General features: G+C 44.2%; 1 protein-coding gene across 1 annotated transcript in view; it reads left to right on the top strand.

The window, feature by feature from the left end:
- The window catches only part of LOC135507509 (usherin-like), a 474,271-nt gene that overhangs the window by 152,029 nt on the left and 298,809 nt on the right, over positions 1 to 23,433 (top strand). Inside the window, 4 exon segments of the mRNA XM_064927019.1 lie at positions 6,024 to 6,130; positions 6,341 to 6,464; positions 14,528 to 14,658; positions 23,108 to 23,234. Coding sequence (XP_064783091.1) covers positions 6,024 to 6,130; positions 6,341 to 6,464; positions 14,528 to 14,658; positions 23,108 to 23,234 — 489 coding nt within the window.

The raw sequence follows: 23,433 nt of genomic DNA, 5'->3' as shown, positions 1-23,433 counted from the left end.
AATGTATTGTTTAGTGCTGTGCAGTTTCTTTGCTGACATGCATCTAAAATAATTTTGGGGAGTTTGGCCCACAAAGATTTACATGCTAAAATCGCCACAGAGTATGACCCCCCCCCCCCCCCCCAAGCCCCCGGCTTAGACTCTGAAGAATGGATTATAGTTAGACGATTCTGCACTAATTTTCTGATCAAAACTTCCCGTTCACACATACTAACACACACAGACAAACGAATACACACACACTCACACACACGCAGACAGACAAACGAACCCAACCTGTTGGTTTGGAGCATCTAAGACTGTCTGTGCCATTACCCATGTTGTGATTGTCTTGTGCCAGACCTTAATGTTGATGATAGCCATTTATCCATCCTTTACCCAGGCTTTTACGACTGTTTAGACACACAATCCACATATTACCCAGACACACCATTACACAGAATAACCATCTGTCCAGATGGAGGAGACGGCATCTGCTTAGATGCTTTTATCTCACTCAAATTCGATTTGATTCTGTCAATACACACATCCAACCACAGTAAATGAACCTAGTTGGTCTTAGAGAGGAGTGAGTTGTGGGGTGTGGTGTGTAAACAGTAAGTAAAGGGCCTTAATGGTTACGGCGTAGAACATTATTTTGGCGTCTCCCAAAGCACTCTGGGATAAGAAGGCAGACAGAGGAGAAGAAAGAGCATTGCTCAACCCCCCCACTCTCTTTCTCTCTCGCTTCATCTCTTCTTTACTCCCTCCAACTTTCAGTGGAAACTCTCCGTGTCTCTCTTATATAAAGTGTGTTTTGCACATAATTAAGAATTTCTTAGACATATTTAAAGGAATTTCACCAGATTACATTTCCTTATGTAACTCTAAATCTAAAAATGAATTAAATTAGGAGGAAGAAAGATGTAAGGATGTCTGCATGCGTGTGTGTGAGTCTGTGTGTGTAAAGCCCACAGCACTCCTCCAGAGCAGACTCTCACCACCAGAGCAGACTGTCACCACCAGAGCAGACTCTCACCACCAGAGCAGACTGTCACCACCAGAGCAGACTGTCACCACCAGAGCAGACTGTCACCACCAGAGCAGACTGTCACCACCAGAGCAGACTCTCACCACCAGAGCAGATTCTCACCACCAGAGCAAACTCTCACCACCAGAGCAGACTGTCACCACCAGAGCAGACTGTCACCACCAGAGCAGACTGTCACCACCAGAGCAGACTCTCCCCACCAGAGCAGACTGTCACCACCAGAGCAGACTGTCACCACCAGAGCAGACTCTCACCACCAGAGCAGACTGTCACCATCAGAGCAGACTCTCACCACCAGAGCAGACTGTCACCACCAGAGCAGACTGTCACCACCAGAGCAGACTGTCACCACCAGAGCAGACTCTCACCACATGGTATTGATCAGGTTGGATTGTGAATCAGTTGCGGACGGTAATGTTTAATGTATCCTACATCCATAAAGACTTGCTCTACAAGCCTAGCCAGCCCCTACCACACGCACACACACACACACACACACACACACACACACACACACACACACACACACACACACACACACACACACACACACACACACACACACACACATACGGCACATTGACGTGAACCCTGCTATGCATATTTCTCTCCTTGGGAAGCCTGGGGATAATTATTATGCATAAATCAATAGTTGTGCTGCTCCAGAGATATATTTCAGCGGTATTACAGTGCATGTAGACCGGGGATGATCCGAAGGCCCATAAAGGATGTCAGCTAGTGTAAAAACACAAAACACTCCTCCGGGCCTGATAATTGTTCCCCAGAAGTGTGTGTGTGTCTGCCCTGTGGTGATTTAGCTGCTTCATTAACATGTTGAAGGCCATATTAACCTTAGTGTTGGACTGTTAACCTTGTTGTCGGAGCGTCATAGAGTGGAGAGGGGGCAGAGAGGATGACAGGAGGAGAGACCAAGTGGCTTTTATCAACCCTTATGTGGCTGCCTCGTGGTAAATACATGGCAGCATATTAGCATCGCACAGTAGTGACTCACATATATTCACACACACACACACATACACACAGTACATACATACACATAAACACACACACACAAAAACACACACGCAAACAAACATACACACAGGCATGCAAACACACACACGCGCACACGCAAACAAACATACACACAGGCATGTAAACACACACACGCGCACACACACACACAAAAACACACACGCAAACAAACATGCACACAGGCATGTAAACACACGCGCGCGCACGCGCACACACACAAAAACACACACGCAAACAAACATACACACAGGCATGCAAACACACACACGCGCACACACACAAAAACACACACGCAAACAAACATATACACACACGCATGCAAACACACACACGCGCACACACACACGCAAACAAACATACACACAGGCATGCAAACACACACACGCGCACACACACAAAAACACACACGCAAACAAACATATACACACACGCATGCAAACACACACGCGCACACACACACACAAACAAACATACACACACACATGCACACACATGCACACACAGGCACACACACATGCTCAAGACACCTGTGTGATTCACCCCTGTCTTCGTGGACTAATCCATTGCGGAGGCCAAGGGGAGGGCACAGTCCATCACAAGACACCTGTGTGATTCACGCCTATCTGAGTGGATTAATCCATGGCGGAGGCCACGGGTAGGGCACAGTCCATCACAAGACACCTGTGTGATTCACGCCTGTCTGAGTGGACTAATCCATGACGGAGGCCACGGGCCACGAGGAGGGCACAGTCCATCACAAGACACCTGTGTGATTCACGCCTATCTGAGTGGACTAATCCATTGCGGAGGCCACGGGGAGGGCACAGTCTATCACAAGACACCTGTGTGATTCACGCCTGTCTGAGTGGACTAATCCATTGCAGAGGCCACGAGGAGGGCACAGTCTATCACAAGACACCTGTGTGATTCACGCCTGTCTGAGTGGACTAATCCATCGCGGAGGCCACGGGGAGGGCACAGTCTATCACAAGACACCTGTGTGATTCACGCCTATCTGAGTGGACTAATCCATTGCGGAGGCCACGGGTAGGGCACAGTCCATCACAAGACACTAGATACTGAAATTGTATATGGTTCAATTATGTAAAAACAAATGGTGCAACACTAATAAATCTAATATTATAAGAAATGCGCTTTCTCCCTCGTTGGATAAGGTCGCTGTCCGCGGTTCTGAAACACAATCAGAACCGCGGACAGTTCACCGTAGAATTTCCCTTTTTATTTTACCTTTATTTAACCAGGCAAGTCAGTTAAGAACAAATTCTTATTTTCAATGACGGCCTGGGAACAGTGGGTTAACTGCCTGTTCAGGGGCAGAATGACAGATTTGTACCTTGTCAGCTCGGGGGTTTGAACTCTCAACCTTCCGGTTACTAGTCCAACGCTCTAACCACTAGGCTACACTGCCGTCCCTATGTTGCTTTGTGCATTATAGCAAAGTTAACCAGTATATTGGGATTGAGAACAATGTGGCGGAGGCGGCAGCAGGAACGAGGAAACATGCCTTACCTTAGTTTAATTGTCTAAGAAAAGTTAGGAGAGAGGAAACCCCAACTTAATTAGGTCTATAATCAATATCATAACTGTTCAATGTACCTGGCTTTATAAATCATCCATATACGTATATCTACAGAAATAAGACCGATCTTTCTTATGTTGCCTGTTTGAGTGTTTGTAATAAAGGCTTTACAAAAAAATCATTGTTAGAACAGACTGGTATTACTTCTAAATGATTTAGTGTTGTTTACACTGCTCAGGCAGAACAATGATATTGTAATCTAACACCAGTTTGTCCTCATAATATTCACGGAGCTCTCGCTCTTATAGCCTCCCTTTTCTCGATCTCCTTCTTACTGTTACTATTATAATGATGATGATCATAACAGTAAGTCATATTGTCATTTGTGGTCTTTGTATAGTATCCTTGTATAACCATCGAGCTGGAGGCCTAGAAGTGACTCTTCTTTAGTTTTCATACCGTAACTTACTTAGGCCTATATTTCAATATATAGGCTACTGTATCAATTAATCATTCGTTCATGCCATCACACAGCCTAAAAGACATGAATGCTTTGAAATGCTATCAAGCATTTTAGTTTTTTAATTAAATAACAAAAGGAAGCTTTGAATAATTAGCCTAAACAATAAATAAATGCATGCAACTGTTTTTAGTGTGGTGTAATAAAGGCTTTGAACAGACTCTCAGGTACACTTATTCATTAAGTGTTTTTTACACTGTCTGTCTACTGTATATATGGAAAAATAAGTTTCAACATTTCGACCAATCGATTGGTCGAAAGAACAGGATAACTTTTTTTTAGTCGGGGACAGCCCTAAAGCTCTGAAGCCCTAAAGGTTTTGAGGATCTTGGCTAGGCAGCCATTTTCAAGTCTTGACATAGATTTTCACGCAGATTTAAGTCAAAACTTTAACTTGGCCGCTCGGAAACATTCACTGTCTTCTTGGTAAGCAACTCAAGTGTAGATTTGGCTTTGTGTTGTAGGTTATTGTCCTGCTGAAAGTTGAATTCATCTCCCAGTGTCTGGTGTAAAGCAGACTGAAAAAAGGTTTTCCTCTAGGAAAATGCCTGTGCCTGTGCTTGGCTCCATCCCGTTTCTTTTTATCCTGAAAAACTCCCCAATCTTTGCCGATGTCAAGCATACCCATAACATGATGCAGCCACCACCATGCTTGATCATAAGGAGGCAGTTACTCAGTGCTGTGCTGTGTGGGATTTGCCCCAAATATAAGGCTTAGCATTTAGGCCAAAACATTTATTCCTTCTCCATGTTTTTTGTTGCAGTATTACTTTAGTGCCTTGTTGCATACTAGATGCATGTTTTGGAATATTTGTATTTTTTATATTTGTATTCTACTTTTCATTCTGTCATGTTGGTTATTATTGTGGAGTAACTACAATCTTGTTGATCCATCCTTAGTTTTTTCCCTTCACAAATAATGAACTCTGTTTTAAAGTCACCATTGGCCTCATGGTGACACTCCTGAGCAGTTTCATTCCTGTCCTGCAGCTCAGTTCAGAAGGACGACTGACTGTATCTTTGATGTGTCTGTGTGGTTAAATACATCATCCACAGCATCAGTATTAACTTGACCATGCTTAAAGAGATAATCACTGTCTGATTTGTTATTGTTACCCATCTACCAATCACTGCCATTCTTTATGAGGCTTTCGAAAAGCTGGTTTTTGTATTTTAATCTGTGCTTGAAATTCAACACTTTCTAATTTAGGCTTGTTAATGAAAAGAGATTAATACTTTTGCAACAACATTTGAGTTAATTAAATTTAAAAAATACTTTAATATTATGGAGTATTTTGTATAGATCAATGAGCAAAAACCCCACAATTAAATTAATTTAAATCCCACTTTAATGCAACACAATGTTTAAAAACCCAAGGGGGGTGAATACTGCTGATAAGTAAAGGGAGAAATCACTGAAGATGTTTAAATGCGACCAGCCACTGAACCAAATTCTGGAGACACTGTCCTACTTGCCGATTCTATAGTAAAGAAAAAACACGGAACATATCACTTAATTCACTCCTCCAGCTCATACGTGGGACCATCTAAACCACAGCACATGCATGACGCTGAGATGAATGTTAATGCACAGCTGTCTTTTATAACCCTCCATCTCTCCACTCGTTTAGTTATTTTATCGGTTTAACCTGTTATCAGCCGAGCAGACTCTCTGAGATGGATAATTACTGTAAGGGAGTCTTTGTCTAAGAGACAGCTGAACAACACACCCATTTAAGAGCATTTGTAATTCTGCATAGATCTACAAATGAAAGTACTTAAAAGCAGCATACATGTACCCTCCTCTTGTTGCAGGCTTTGTACAAGGTAGTTACTTTTCTTCTCCTTCACTTTAATCATTATCTCTTTACTCTCTCTCCCCTCCCTCCCATCTCTAGCTCCAGCAGGTCTTGCTCCCCCCAGGTTGAGGCCAATACATGGAACACTGATGGAGGTGACCTGGGACCCCCCCTCTCAGCCCCACGGACCCCCACCACTCTACCAGGTCTGTCTGTCTGTCCGCCTTTCTGTCAGATACTCTCATAACCAACTACAGAGGGACATTATTGTTTAAATTCCTTTAAAACATATTTGTACGTACATATCTGTTGTGATACTTCCACTTTGTGTCACGCCTCGTCTTGCTGTTATAGAGCCTAGGTCATCAAACCCAGAGAGTAACTTCTACTGTTACATTGTACCTGAACTCCGTCAGGTGGAGCGAACCGACCTCTCTCTCTCTGACCCCCGTGACCTCGTCGTTAGGGGGGCGATGTTTCCCGGGAACGGTTACCACCGGTTCCCCAGCGACACACTACCGGTCAACAGCGACTTCACAGGTACGTGGCGACTGTAGATGCACACACATACTGTACACACACACAGTAATATTGGACTATCTACATCTTTGTGTAAGAGCACAGCAAAATTAATAGTTGGTACATTATAAAACACATAAAAATACATATAGTTTATCACTTGTTTAGTGTTGTTCTGTATATGTTCAGACTGGAACAGTATTTCTGTGGAAGAGTCCCAGCTAAGTGAATGACTTCCACATGAGACAAAGGACAATTACAACAGTGTTTACTCACATAATTGGAGAATTGAGCTCCAAATCAAAACATGTTCTGCTTCATCTGCAAACCCAACCAAAACATCCCTAGTCGGCCATTTGTTTAAATTATATTATATATATTTTAATTGGCTCTTATGCTAATCAAATAGATTCGCTACCAAAGCATCCGGTTGATTCACCCACAATGTTACAGGTGGGGAAATGAAAAGCCTTCATTTCCCATTATTTACTTCTTTTCTCCTTCCTTGTTTGAGGGATTTGTAACATGTTGTTTTTACTTTTCTCCTCAAATGCCCAAATCCTTACTCACGGTCAAATCTGGCACACTGGTCACCTCTCACTCTGGCATCACTGTGGCATCACCTTAGCAGACTGTGTGTGTGCGTGTCTCCAGCACAGTGTTCACTATTAGACCTCACGTTCAGCATCTCTCCCTTCCCTAGTTCTACAGGTCCAGTAAACTATCAGAGAAATCTGTCTATATTTGTATGAATAGACCACCAGTTACTCCTTAGTCCCTCTGCAGTGTAGGACATTATGCAGCCTGCATATCATATCATAAAATAATGGTAGAAACTGCTGACCGAGCCTGGTGTGGAGATGCACGGCCATCTGCCCTTAACTCTATTAACGTCTAGCAGCTATTTCCCCTTTTCTCCTTCAATTATGACGCAGGATAAATCTTTATAAATCAGGACCAGGCTTCAGTCCTGCTGCCGTTAATTGATCAATGGCCACAGTCAGAAAAGGAGTCTCGTCCTTGGGCCCCACGCCATTACACACACATACACACATAAGCACACGCGCGCAAAAACACAAACCCATACACATACAAGTGCATACACACACACCCACCCTAATGAAGAGGCACAAACCAGAACAATCACCTCACACACTCCCAGATTAGCTCTGTTTGAGATCGCTCTCTCCACACAGCCATCGCTTCCTTGCGCTCAGTGTGTATTAGGTCTTTGTGTGTTTTGTTTTATTGGAAGAACAAAAGTCTCCAGAAAATCTACGTCTAAAAATTCTTCTTGATGATCTTGGTGTGTGGAAAGGCTTCTTTAAAGCAGTGCTGAGCGTTTACAGGCTATGACAAAGACCTGAGATGTAGATAGAGGTTAGTGGATCAAATCATTGGTATACACAGGATGTATTCACTATCATCTAAGTGTTTTCGCCATAACCACCCCTTTCCACATTCAATATTAACCTCATACCCTACATCATACCCCTCATACCCTACATCATACCCCTCATACCCTACATCATACCCCTCATACCCTACATCATACCCCTCATCATACCCCTCATACCCTACATCATACCCCTCATACCCTACCTCATACCCCTCATACCCTACATCATACCCCTCATACCCTACATCATACCCCTCATACCCTACATCATACCCCTCATACCCTACATCATACCCCTCATACCCTACATCATACCCCTCATACCCTACATCATACCCCTCATACCCCTCATACCCTACATCATACCCCTCATACCCTACATCATACCCCTCATACCCTACATCATACCCCTCATACCCTACATCATACCCCTCATACCCTACATCATACCCCTCATACCCTACATCATACCCCTCATACCCTACATCATACCCCTCATACCCCTCATACCCTACATCATACCCCTCATACCCTACATCATACCCCTCATACCCTACATCATACCCCTCATACCCTACATCATACCCCTCATACCCCTCATACCCTACATCATACCCCTCATACCCTACATCATATCCCCTCATACCCCATCATACCCCTACATACCCTACATACCCCTTATACCCTACATCATACCCCTCATACCCTACATCATACCCCTCATACCCCTCATACCCTACATCATACCCCTCATACCCTACATCATACCCCTCATACCCTACATCATACCCTCATACCCTACATCATACCCCTCATACCCTACATCCAATTATATCTGCGGAGGCGCACGCAACACCAAACAAAACAAATCAAAAAAGGATTCGAAACGCACCGTCTGTATGGCAAATTGATCAGGCGGTGGAACTCGTCAATGCTTTACTGCAGCCTGATGGGCTTTCAATCACTCATCATCCTCTCTTCCCATTAACGTAATGCACTATTTAGAATATATTTTAGAATATTAATAATGTGATGTTTTCATGTTTCCATCATTTGTTCATTTAGTTTGTGCATTCTTGCGTTTTCAGGGAACATGGAGTCGAGTGGATGTATGCCACTTGTCTTTGAGAGGTCAATATGCTTTATGCTAAATCTGGGCTCCAATCAAGGAAGCCTTTTCACTATGAAATCAATGCCTGAGAGATGAGTGCAGGTTTCCTTAATGGATTCATCCATTTAGAGATGTTTTTTATACATTAAAAAAACTAGACCTTTGCCTTAGCATGAATATGAATGTGATTGGAATCTGTTTTTAAACCAGACAAATCCCAAAGATTTGAACTGCACTGAAATGAACTAAATCAAAAACGGTGTGTAGATAAGAAACCAAAAAGAGAAAGGAATAATGTATCCTGACGCTACACACTCTATCGTAGCGTGCGGAAGAAATGTTAAATGATACAAATGATTTTCCTTAATTAATTTGATTGATTGCCGTGCGGCGTCGGCACGGAGGCAAAGTGGAGGGAAAACTTTACAGACATCATTAGTTTTTCTCCATTTAAAGATTAATCAGGAGAGGCTGGGCTCTTTAGCTCTGTCATTTGTATATTTAATGGGCTGCTGCAGAATCTATGGCGGTAATTAGCGCTAGCCGCTCTCTCATTAATACGACTGGGCTGATTAATGCTAGCGCCACGCTAACATGACTGGAGTGATCCGCGGGATGTTCTGACTAGATTACACCAGCCAGACCCTGTTTGTTTGGCGTCATGACAAATAGAATAGTGCTCAACAAAAGACCAGGGAATAAAGACCAGGGAAAAAGAGGATGGATTCTGCTGAGACAATATGTTTGTTTTGTGTATGAGGCATTGGAAAGGGTTTGACTCTAGGATTGTGTTGCAAATTGTGGCAAGTTCTTTTTAATCTCTCACTGTTCTGATTATAATACACTGTACATGTAATAGATACCAGTTATGATATCTATAGATCCTTGTTTAAACAACCTCCACATTAGTCCGTCCTATATCCATATAGCCTTTATCTCGGAATGTTGAGTCTACAACATTTACAACAGGCATGTCTGCCTCCAAGCATGTGCGTTGGTGCCTGCCTGTGAGTGTGTGTGTGTGTGTGTGTTTGTGTGTATGTGTGTGTGTGTGTGTGTGTGTGTGTGTGTGTGTGTGTTTGTGTGTATGTGTGTGTGTGTGTGTGTACTGTGTATGATGAACTTTACACACACATAAACTGTACATGACTCAGATCCCTTAAGAGTGTCTGTCACGCCCTTGACCTGAGATATCTCTGTTTTCTTTATATTTTGGTTAGGTCAGGGTGTGACTCGGGTGGATACGCTAGTTTTTGTATTGTCTAGGGTTTTGTATGTTTATGGTGGCTTGATATGGTTCCCAATCAGAGGCAGCTGTTTATCGTTGTCTCTGATTGGGGATCATATTTACGTAGCCATTTCCCTTTGGTGTTTGTGGGATCTCGTTCTATGTTTAGTTGCCTGTCTGCACTATTCATATTAGCTTCACGGTTCGTTGTGTTGTTTTGCTAGTTTGTTCAGTGTTCATTCCATTAAATAAAGAAGAATGTACGCATACCACGCTGCGCCTTCATACGACGAACGTGACAGTGTCAGGTTAGGAACAGTGCAGAGCGGTTGAATAACACCCCTTAAGTATAACCCCTTACGTAAAACCGGATGCAGGTTTCATGGGGCCTCACCCCTCAAGGTGTCCCAGCTAGAGAGTGGTCAGCTGCCTCCGTCACTGAGTGGTCAAGTAAGTCGCTCTGGTCTCCTAGGGCAGTCTCTCTCTCTCTCTCTCACTCTGGGCTATCCCAGCTGAGCGCTCCTAAGAGCCCCTGGTACAGCACATCACTGAGCGGCCAGAACAGACTGCTGACTGAGTGGTCCAACATGTCTCTACAGTCTGGTGGATCCTACTCGAGAGTGAATGGACAGTATGGTCTCCCCTGGGGTCTCCCTATTGCTGAGGTACTCCTGCTGGGGTTTCCACAGAGCCCCCTGGTCCCGCCTGCAGAGAGCTGGTCCCGCCTGCAGAGAGCTGGTCCCGCCTGCAGAGAGCTGGTCCCGCCTGCAGAGAGCTGGTCCCGCCTGCAGAGAGCTGGTCCTGCCTGCAGAGAGCTGAGTAGTTAGCCTAGTCTTTATGGTGCCTCTTCCCTCTCCTGGAGGAAGAGAGAGGATGGATGGACTGGGCTGGATGACCATGTGAAGTGTGTTGAACCTGAAGTAGCAAGCTGTCATCAGAAAGAGCTGAGCACAACTGGGAGAGAGGAGAGACTGCTGAGCACACAGCTTTCATAAACATCTATGAACAAACAGGCACGCCAACAGCCAACTTACATAGCTTCTAAAATAAAGCTGTGTCTTTATTACTAATATCCATCAATACCTTGAATAAATGCACACGCACACGCATGTACACACAAACAATAGTATCAACAGCCTTACAGTACTCAAAACAACATCCGCACAAGAGTCTACAGCTAAACTGCAGTCACACCAACTCACAGCATTGCTTGTTTCAGTAAATGGCATTTCATTGTGTGGGTTGTGACTAACAACAACAACTATTTCTGTTGAAGGAGGATTTCCTTCAAGTCAATCACCGTCACAACACTCTAAGGATGTTTGCATGTCTGCGCCAAGGACAGTGAGTCTCCATGAGTCCATATGAGTGTCTGTCTAAGACATGTCTATGTCCCTACTGCCAGTGTCTTCAGTAGTGGTAGGTCTGTTCCCTAGTGGACTGCTCTACCTACATTAGAGTTAGCGGAAGCTAAGGTAGCCCTTTCCTGCAGTCAATGACCAAAAGAGCCATCTTTGACCTCATGGGTGGAATATTATTCATATTTTTCATAAATAATAAAACTTAAACAACAGAACTCTGACATGGTACAGGTGTCTTCTTTTTGTTAAGCCCAAAAGCATGTGTGTGAGGTGTATACTTTTGTTTCGAAGTAGATTTCTTTAAGACTACCGAGAATCCCTCTGTGTGACCCTGATTTAAACCTGCTGTAAAAGATTGTATAGTCAAAGAGAGATGGAGAAGGTGGTGAAGGGATAGAGAGAGAGAGGGTATTCCCAGATTGACTACTCTAGCGTCACCAGGTTAAAACAGGCTAAGTTAGCATCACCTATCTGTCAGGTACTGTATCGTCTTCCGCAAGGGGCTCTGATGTGTCCCATCTATCAAGACTACAAACACTATCGCTCTGATGTAATGCTCTTATACTGAGACCTCATCATTTCTGCTCCTAATGTCAGAGAGAGATATTTTTAACTATATTCTTTGAGCCAATTTAAGGCACAAATGCATCCTGTTTTTCCATACTGCCATCTTCGCCTGCACCAACAAGTAATTAGCTAAACAGTCCCGCTGCCTGTTCACTAGGCTGAACCTAGGCCCTCCAACGTATAGGTCAATAGTCAGCCCCAAGCCTAGCCCTGTATATCACCCACCCAGGACAGAGAACTGCCCTGCCAGTCAGGAACAAATACAAAACAAAGATCCTCCTCCCCACAAAAAGACACCACCTCCCCACTCAATCTGTGAATAATCCTCCACTGTGAACCAGAAGTACTCTTCTCTATGGAGGTTTATATAGGGAGTGTCAACATCCTCTCTGGAAAGTGAGAGACAGAGAGATGGGCAGAAGGAGAGATAGAGAGATGGGCGGAAGGAGAGAGAGAGAGATGGGCGGAAGGAGAGAGAGAGAGAGATTGGCAGAAGGAGAGAGAGAGATTGGCAGAAGGAGAGAGAGAGATTGGCAGAAGGAGAGAGAGAGAGAGATGGGCAGAAGGCGGAAGGAGACAGAGAGATGGGCAGAATGAGAGAGAGAGATTGGCAGAAGGAGAGAGAGATATTGGTGGAAGGACAGAGAGAGATATGGGTGGAAGGAAAGAGATAGATGGGCAAAAGGAGAGAGAGAGAGAGAGAGATTGGCGGAAGGATAGAGAGAGATGGGGAGAGAGAGAGAGAGAGATGGGCAGAAGGCGAGAGAGATGGGCGGAAGGAGAGAGAGATGGGCGGAAGGAGAGAGAGAGAGATTGGCGGAAGGAGAGAGAGAGAGAGAATGAGAGATGGCAGAAGGAAAGAGAGAAATGGGCGGAAGGAGAGAGAGAGAGAGAGATGGGCAGAAGAGAGAGAGAGAGATGGGCAGAAGAGAGAGAGAGAGATGGGCAAAAGAGAGAGAGAGAGATGGGCAGAAGGAGAGAGAGAGAGAATGAGAGATGGGCAGAAGAGAGAGAGAGAGATGGGCAGAAGAGAGAGAGAGATGGGCAGAAGAGAGAGAGAAGGGCAGAAGAGAGAGAGAGATAGATTGGCGGAAGGAGAGAGAGAGAGAATGAGAGATGGGCAGAAAGAAAGAGAAATGGGCGGAAGGAGAGAGAGAAAATGAGAGATGGGTGGAAGGAAAGAAAGAAATGGGCGGAAGGAGAGAGAGAGATGGGTGGAAGGAGAGACAGATGGGTGGAAGGAGATAAAGAAATGGGCGGAAGGAGAGAGAGAGATGGGTGGAAGGAGAGAGAGATGGGTGGAAGGAGAGAGAGAGAGATGGGTGGAAGGAGAGACAGAGATGGGAGGAAGCAGATAAAGGGAAATGAAGAGAGAGAGGTTGAAGTGGGCTAACTGTATGTCACATATCTGTCATGGCCCCTCTCGTGTCACTGATGACAAGATCACAGATGGATGTCACGCGTGTTAACTGGGATGTGAGTTTACATACAGTATTTTTATTTGTTTCAATTCAGCACTTTATGGTTACTGCATGCTAACCTCTTTTAATATAAGTTAGTACTTTATTCATTGATAGTACTTTATTATTATGTTAGTCTTTAGGATTTGTTCATTCTTTTTCAGTTGTATTTCTGTTTCAGAAGTTTCTGAATCCATCACATTGTGTTTAACGCCACTCGTAATCGTTCTCCCAATTCCTTTGAAATTCCCACATTGACGACTTTCCCAAAGAGGCCGAGCTCAGAATTCCGAGGGTGTTCCCTCGATCCCTCTATCCCTGTGTCTCTCTATCCCTGTATCCGAGTTTAGGATCTAAAGCAGGGATAAAGGGATGGAGTCGGAGGGAAGGCGAGAGATAGTAAGCGATAGAGTTGTCTTCCGGGAGTCTCCTGTCAGGTTAGAGGCAGTTAGACGTGCCTTAGAGAGCTCCAGCACTACCTCCCCAGATTAAGTACAGATTATCAGATTAACACACAGAGACCAGTCAGAGATTAGACCAGAGGAGATGTGTTTAGCCTGAGCATCCAGCGCTCCCCTGGAGTCCTAATGGAGACATTGGATTGAACACACACGCACACACACACACACACTCAAATGGAGACATGAATACCCATCTGGGGGCATCAAAGCAGGATGCTTTTTCCTAATTTGAGGCCGTACATGGGGGCTCAGGGGAAGTGGGTTTAGGAGACGTACACATACATACATTACACACACACACACACACACACATGCACATAGGTGGATTGTGGCGGGATGTAGAGAGGAGTGTGTGAGGAGTCCACTGGGACACACTCTAAACCCTTCAACACAGGCACAGATCACCTTTGATCTCCTAATGAAGGATTTCACACGCTCTAATATATACATCTCTTCTTCTCCTCCTTTTTTCCTCTCTCTCCGCCCCCCTCCTCCAGGGCTCCGGTTGAGTTTCAGAACGCGAGCATCAGACGGCCTGCTCCTCTGTGCTGTGTCTCCTGGAAACCAAGAGGAGTACCTGGCTCTGCAGATCCGCAATGGACGCCCCTACTTCCTGTTTGACCCACAGGTAATAAACTACAAACATGTCCGCCCTCCCGGGTCGACCCACAGGTAAACTACAAACATGTCCGCCCTTCCGAGTCGAGCCACAGGTAAACTCCAAACATGTCCGCCCTTCCCGAGTCGACCCACAGGTAAACTCCAAACATGTCCGTCCTTCCGGTTCGACCCACAGGTAAACTACAAACATAGCCAGATTAAAGTGCCCTCAACCTTCACATTTCAGGTGTTTCTTCTGGGTGTGACACTATAGAATAGATAGCCAGTCTATTATTTGTGTATAAAAAAATAAGTTTATCCCAAAAACTGTTGTCTGATACTAGATGTTTTAGTAAGAGGGAAAAAAACGGATTACTGAGGAAAGTAAAAAGAGATTTCCTGTCTGAATTCCAGGTTTCCAGTTGAGTCACTGATGATTTTCATATTCCTGTGACTTATTAAACCCACATTGTGTTCCGTTGAGGGGAACATTGTGACTTCTTCATCTGATAAATCCTATCGTTGAGGGGAACATTGTGACTTCTTCATCTGATAAATCCTATCGTTGAGGGGAACATTGTGACTTCTTCATCTGATAAATCCTATCGTTGAGGGGAACATTGTGACTTCTTCATCTGATAAATCCTACCGTTGAGGGGAACATTGTGACTTCTTCATCTGATAAATCCTATCGGCAACCTCCCCTTAGTTTCTTCATTCAAGAGAAACTTTCAAAGTGTATCAGCCTCCAATGAACTCCTTCCCTGCAGTCATGGCACATGCATACCAATCGCCAGCTCATTAGGCTACAGACACACACACACTCGACTCAATTGCTCTTATGATGAAAGCGGCGCTGGCAGATGATTTCACGCGAGTGTCCGTCAGACCACCAACTATCTCTCCTCCACAATAATCACCCTCACACACACACTCACACACACACAAGAATATGCAAACACACACACACACACACGCAGTAAGGACCTCTTCCTTCTCCAGCTACGCAGCAGCCTTTCCAAACACATTTAGTTAGGCTAGTTCGGTGATTAACACTAGAAGTGGTGTCGCAGTCGATTAATGTCCCCAGATAGCTCCCCCATTAGTTCCCCCATTAGCCAATTCAACAGGCCTAATGGGATTACCACCACGGGGGACCTAATTTGGCGTGACACAGGAAACTGGTATGCTCCCCCCACCACCACACACACACACACTTTCTAATGATGGAATTAATTAGCATTTTATGAAACATAATCTCATAGAGGGATGTTTAGCTACTGTAGTGTTAGAGCTGTCACTAACCATGCCTCTCCTCTCCTCTCGAGTTACTGTTGTCTTTTTAAACCCTGGTTAGGGAGCACTGGGAATCTGTGTGGAATATGACACACCCCTGCCCCCAGCTATATATGATTTAGGCTGGGATTGTTGACAATCGTAATTTATGTTTGAGTGTGTTTACTGTAATGTAAATGTAAACACAAGACTCGACACTGGAAAATATGTGTGCATTTATCTATATGCCAACATTGCACAACAGTGCCCAATTTATTACATAACCATTACAGATATCAAAAGTTTGGACACACCTACTCATTCAACGGGTTTCATATATTTGTACTATTTTCTACATTGAAGACATCACAACTATGAAATAACATATGGAATTATGTAGTAACTAAAAAAGTAGCCACCCTTTGCCTTGATGACACCTTTGCACACTCTTGCACACTCTTGGCATTCTCTCAACCAGCTTCACCTGGAATGCTTTTCCAACAGTCTTGAAGGATTTCCCACATATGCTGAGCACTTGTTGGCCGGTCCAGCTCATCCCAAACCATCTAAATTGGTTTGAGGTCCGGTGTTTGTGGAGGCCAGGTCATCTGATGCAGCACTCCATCCCTCTCCTTCGTGGTCTTATTGCCCTTACACAGTGTGGAGGTGTGTTGGGTCATTGTCCTGTTGAAAAACAAATGATAGCATTCTGCAGCAATAGTGGGACTGTGGTAGCCAGGTTGGTTAAGTGTGCCTTGAATTCGAAATAAATCACAGACAGTGACACCAGCACAGCACCCCACACCATCACACTTCCTCCTCCATGCTTCACTGTTGGAACCACACATGCAGAGATCATCCAAAAATGGAACCAAAAATCTCACATTTGGCCCCAAATTGCTCATCTTTCTTGGCCCAAGCAAGTCTTCTTCTTATTGGTGGTGTTTAGTAGTGGTTTCTTACAGCAATTCAATCATGAAGGCCTGATTCACAAAGTCTCCTCTGAACAGTTGATGTTGTGAGGTGTCTGTTACTGTATTTATTTGGGCTGCAATCTGAGGTGCAGTGAACTCTAATTAACGTATCCTCTGCAGCAGAGGTAACTCTGGGTCTTCCTTTCCTGTGACGGTCCTCATGAGAGTCAGTGGCATCATAGCGCTTGATGGTTTTTGCGATTGCATTTGAAGGAACTGTGCCATCAGTTAGATATGTTTTATAGGCATGTCTTTCAGGTAGGCATAACAGGAGATGGTGTTCGCACTCGCGTGTGTAGAGGGAGCAGTCGGATCACAGCTGAGTGAGTGAAAACCGAGGGCAAAGGTCATTTAGGGAGAAGAACTGTGTGATGCTTGTTTTGGTTTGTTTATTGTTGTGCCCCCACAAATGCAAATGGAACACTAGAGTTAAAGAAAATTAACCCTGTCTTCAAGACAAAACATTTTCCAGACAAATTTTCACTTGCCAGCCATAATGCACATTCCACCAGATAGTTTTACTGTGTGTGTGTGTGTGTGTGTGTGTGTGTGTGTGTGTGTGTGTGTGTGTGTGTGTGTGTGTGTGTGTGTGTGTGTGTGTGTTGTGTGTGTGTGTATTTGTTTGTATGTGTGGTAATCCCCCCTGTGTTCTCTATACAGTAAGAGATTGGGTTCAACCCCAATAAGGTTGCCAGGGCTGACTCCCCTAAAGGCAGCCTTATGTGTGGGGCAGCACTTTGGATAAGTGCTCTTTATCTTGCAACCGGAAGTGGGCATAGCTATCTCCATCAGCTTTCACTCCCAAATACACTTTATTAAAGAGTGAGGGGGTGGTGGGGCTCACACACACACACACCTCTAACCCCTTTCTCTACTATTCCAGAGAAGGCAGAGGTGGATTCATCGGTTCTAGAAGGAGTGTTTAGTACTTCTGCACGGCATAACGAAACTTCTTCTTCCATACTAGAACATGAAAAACGCTTCAGTACTTCTGTTAAATGTGTCTCACGTCATACACAGATTGAGAGGGTCGAGTGTCTAGTAATTTGTCTGAATCGAAGCTAGCCAGGCTACTTGCTTATGGAGCTGACACGGCGCAAACCACTTTTGAGGAGAGAGAAAAATGCAGACAGCATGACTCCTTCTTCTTTTCTAACTAAAACATCCTCAACACACGCAGCTTGTTGACGAAAGCTGTCTACAGAAGCAAAGTGTGGGAATACTTTGATTACAGATGATGAGGAACAGCCCACCAAAACAACTAAGCAAAATGTGTTACAAAGCAGCGCAGTGCATGGGAGGTTTAGTTCCAAAATGACAAACTATTTTACATATGACATTTGCATTGAAACGTTGTCGCTATTCTACTAAATTTGAATTGTTTTTGAGTGACATTGACATGAACATATATTCAGCATGACATGCATGTGAGTATTAGAATATCATTACACAACCCAAAAATAATGTCTTATGCACTCATAACTTGATAGCAATATATTTCAACTACATCACGTTTGTCTGGGCTTGCTAGCAGTAACCACTAGCCGGCCAGCAGTCCTGGGCATAGCAGTTTACCCTGGGAAGTGAAATGCCCTCTGGGAATCAGAGTATGCTGTGTAAAATCCATTGTATTTCTATGCCGTGTATTTCAATATAGAAGCTTCAGAAATTAGCTTCAAAGTGTTTTTATGTTGTTCTGGAACTAAACTATTAATTTAATAAATACAATTATACTGAACAAAAATATAAACCCAACATGCAACGATTTTACTGAGTTCTTGTAAGGAAATCAGTCAATTCAAATAAATTCATTAGGCCCTGATCTATGGATTTCACATGATTGGGCAGGGGCACAGCCATGAGTGGGCCTGGGAGGGCATCACAGGAAAATTGAAGATGTTCTTCTGTTATTTAATGCAGTGTTTTATTTTTGAATATCGAATATCATTTGGTATTAAGTAGTGTTTCAAATCAGATGTTAATGGTCCCATACACATGGTGAGCAGATGTTAATGGTCACATACACATGGTCAGCAGATGTTAATGGTCACATACACATGGTCAGCAGATGTTAATGGTCACATACACATGGTCAGCAGATGTTAATGGTCACATACACATGGTCAGCAGATGTTAATGGTCACATACACATGGTCAGCAGATGTTAATGGTCACATAGACATGGTCAGCAGATGTTAATGTGAGGGTAGCTAACTGCTTGTGCTTCTAGTTCCTGACCATACAGTAATATCTAACAATTAATAACAATTTCACAACAACTACCTAATACACACACATGTGTAAAGGAATTAATACGAATTTGTACATATAAATATATAGATGAGTGATGGCCGAACGGCATAGGCAAGATGCAATAGATGATATAGATTACAGTATATACATATGAGATGAGTAATGTAGGGTATGTAAACATTATATAAAGTGACATTGTTTAAAGTGGCTAGTGATACATTTACATTGGGGCAAAAAAGTATTTAGACAGCCACCAATTGTGCAAGTTCTCCCACTTAAAAAGATGAGAGAGGCCTGTAATTTTCATCATAGATACGTACTCTTCAACTACGACAGACAAAATGAGAGAAAAAAATCCAGAAAATCACATTGTAGGATTTTTAATGAATTTATTTGCAAATTGTGGTGGAAAATAAGTATTTGGTCTATAACAAAAGTTTATCTCAATACTTTGTTATATACTCTTTGTTGGCAATGACAGAGGTCAAACGTTTTCTGTAAGTCTTCACAAGGTTTTCACACACTGTTGCTGGTATTTTGGCCCATTCCTCCATGCAGATTTCCTCTAGAGCAGTGATGTTTTGAGGCTGTTGCTGGGCAACACGGACTTTCAACTCCCTCCAAAGATTTTCCATGGGGTTGAGATCTGGAGACTGGCTAGGCCACTCCAGGACCTTGAAATGCTTCTTACGAAGCCACTCCTTCGTTGCCCGGGCGGTGTGTTTGGGATCATTGTCATGCTGAAAGACCCAGCCACATTTCATCTTTAATGCCCTTGCTGATGGAAGGAGGTTTTCACTCAAAATCTCACGATACATGGCCCCATTCATTCTTTCCTTTACACGAATCAGTCGTCCAGGTCCCTTTGCAGAAAAACAGCCCCAAAGCATGATGTTTCCACCCCCATGCTTCACAGTAGGTATGGTGTTCTTTGGATGCAACTCAGCATTCTTTGTCCTCCAAACACGACGTGTTGAGTTTTTACCAAAAAGTTATATTTTGGTTTCATCTGACCATATGACATTCTCCCAATCTTCTTCTGGATCATCCAAATGCTCTCTAGCAAACTTCAGACGGGCCTGGACATGTACTGGCTTAAGCACGGGGACACGTCTGGCACTGCAGGATTTGAGTCCCTGGCGGCGTAGTGTGTTACTGATGGTAGACTTTGTTACTTTGGTCCCAGCTCTCTGCAGGTCATTCACTAGGTCCCCCCGTGTGGTTCTGGGATTTTTGCTCGCCGTTCTTGTGATCATTTTGACCCCACGGGGTGAGATCTTGCGTGGAGACCCAGATCGAGGGAGATTATCAGTGGTCTTGTATGTCTTCCATTTCCTAATAATTGCTCCCAAAGTTGATTTCTTCAAACCAAGCTGCTTACCTATTGCAGATTCAGTCTTCCCAGCATGGTGCAGGTCTACAATTTTGTTTCTGGTGTCCTTTGGCAGCTCTTTGGTCTTGGCCATAGTGGAGTTTGGAGTGTGACTGTTTGAGGTTGTGGACAGGTGTCTTTTATACTGCTAACAAGTTCAAACAGGTGCCATTAATACAGGTAACGAGTGGAGGACAGAGGAGCCTCTTAAAGAAGTTGTTACAGGTCTGTGAGAGCCAGAAATCTTGCTTGTTTGTAGGTGACCAAATACTTATTGTCCACCATAATTTGCAAATAAATTCATAAAAAATCCTACAGTGTGATTTTCTGGATTTTTTGTTGTTGTCATTTTGTCTGTCATAGTTGTACCTATGATGAAAATTACAGGCCTCTCTCATCTTTTTAAGGGGGAGAACTTGCACAATTGTTGGCTGACTAAATGCTTTTTTGCCCCACTGTATTACATCAATATTTCCATTATTAAAGTGGCTGGAGTTGAGTCAGTATGCTGGCAGCAGCCACTCAATGTTAGTGATGACTGTTTAACAGTCTAATGGCCTTGAGATAGGTGTTTTTCAGTCTCTCGGTACCAGCTTTGATGCATCTGTACTAACCTCGCCTTCAGGATGGTAGCGGGTGAACAGGCAGTGGCTCGGGTGGTTTTTGTCCTTGATGATCTTTTTGGCCTTCCTGTGACGGGTGCTGTAGGTGTCCTGGAGGGCAGGTAGTTTTCCCCCGGTGATGCGTTGTGCAGACCGCACAACCCTCTGGAGAGCCTTACGGTTATGGGCGAAGCAGATGCCGTACCAGGCGGCTCTCGATTGTGCATTTGTAGAAGTTTGTGAGTGCTTTTGGTGACAAGCCATATTTCTTCAGCCTCCTGAGGTTGTTGCGCCTTCTTCACCACGTTGTGTGTGTGACTGGACCATTTCAGTAGGTCCGTGATGTGTACGCTGAGGAACTTAAAACTTTCCACCTTCTCTACTACTGTCCCGTCTATGTGGATAGGGAGCTGGTCCCTCTGTCATCTCCTTTGTTTTGCTGACATTGAGAGAGAGGTTGTTTTCCTGACAACACACTGAGAGCCCTCACCTCCTCCCTGTAGGCTGTCTCGTCGTTGTTGGTAATCAAGCCAACTACTGTTGTTTCGTCTGAAAACTTGATGATTGAGTTGGAGGCGTGCATGGCCACGCAGTCATGGGTGAACAGGAGAATCCACCCTTGTGGGGCCCCAGTGTTGAGGATCAGCAGGGTGGAGATGTTGTTTCCTACCCTTTCGGTATGGAGAGTCATGATACTAAGCCTTGTATCGGTATCAAAGTCAAAAATCTGATATAGTTACAATACTAGTGTTTAGTGTATAAAAGGCCACACACACACACACACACTCTGTAGTTTGGCCCTATAGATAATGAAAGTGATCCCTAGACCCAGCCACTGTAGTTTGGCCCTATAGATAATGAAAGTGATCCCTAGACCCAGCCACTGTAGTTTGGCCCTATAGATAATGTAAGTGATCCCTAGACCCAGCCACTGTAGTTTGGCCCTATAGATAATGAAAGTGATCCCTAGACCCAGCCACTGTAGTTTGGCCCTATAGATAATGTAAGTGATCCCTAGACCCAGCCACTGTAGTTTGGCCCTATAGATAATGTAAGTGATCCCTAGACCCAGCCACTGTAGTTTGGCCCTATAGATAATGAAAGTGATCCCTAGACCCAGCCACTGTAGTTTGGCCCTATAGATAATGAAAATGATCCCTAGACCCAGCCACTGTAGTTTGGCCCTATAGATAATGAAAGTGATCCCTAGACCCAGCCAAGCAGTCCAGCAGGTGGACAGAGAGACTGAAGTCACTTTTTGGGAGGATGACAGAATAGTTCCCTCTGATCTCACAGGACCTTAATGAAACCTCCTGAATGTTTTATTTATTTATTTGTATTTTTTATTTAGCCGTTATTTAACTAGGCAAGTCATGAATGGAGGGAGGAAAGGAGCGAGGGACAGAAGGAAACAGAGTGAAAGGAGGGATGGATAAAGAGAGATATTAGAAAAGACACTGTATTTGGACAGGGTAAAATATCAACTCCAGTCTTAAACAGATGTATTATCCACATTAGTTGAAGCAGCATACATACAAAACATGAAAACAATAATGTATATTGAATTGAATTGAAAATTGAGAGAAGGAGACAGAGAGACAGAGGGAGGAGGCGGAGAGAGAGCGAGGGGGAGAGAGAGTTTGTCCCGTCCTCCCCCTGTCCTGCCCTGTTGTGGTGGGTGTTGTTAAGTAGACGTGTGCTGTCTGCTGGGTAGTAAAGGTGTCAGGAGGCTGATATACCTTGGCATTTATACATATATTGATCTCATCATTAAATCTTCATCACACAGCAGAGATGCACCGCTTTGTTGTGGGTGTGTATGTGTGTGTGTCACCTCTCTCTCTGCAGAGTGCCCATCTCTCCTGCTAAGTGCCGATACTGATGATGTCATGCATACTTCAGAAGAAATCACACACACACACATATATACAGACACAGACAAACACACACACACACACGGCCAGGTGTAGGTGTGTATGTGACCTCTGTCTCCTCTCCCAGGGCTGGGCAGTGGGAGTGGGAGTGGAGGGTGATGGGGGGAGGAGCTACAACGATGGCCAGTGGCACAGCGTCATGGCAACCAGGAAACAGGCCGTGGGAACGATCATTGTGGATGATCAATACCAAGGTAACACTCACTGTGGTTAGGATAATCATATTCACTGTGTGTGTTAAGCCCAGGCTCTGTGTTCTATTGAGGTATTATCCAGGTTAATCTGAGTCACCGTCTGTGTGATAAGAATCATTAGAATACTCTTGCTCTGCTCTTCCTCTCGGCTCCTCCTCTTCCTCTCCGCTCCCCCTCTTCCTCTCTGCTCCTCCCCCTC

The sequence above is a fragment of the Oncorhynchus masou genome, chromosome 21, assembly GCF_036934945.1.
Source record: "Oncorhynchus masou masou isolate Uvic2021 chromosome 21, UVic_Omas_1.1, whole genome shotgun sequence".
NCBI lineage: Eukaryota > Metazoa > Chordata > Actinopteri > Salmoniformes > Salmonidae > Oncorhynchus > Oncorhynchus masou.
Note: the sequence above shows the minus strand (reverse complement) of the source record. Positions and strands in the feature narration are given on the sequence as shown.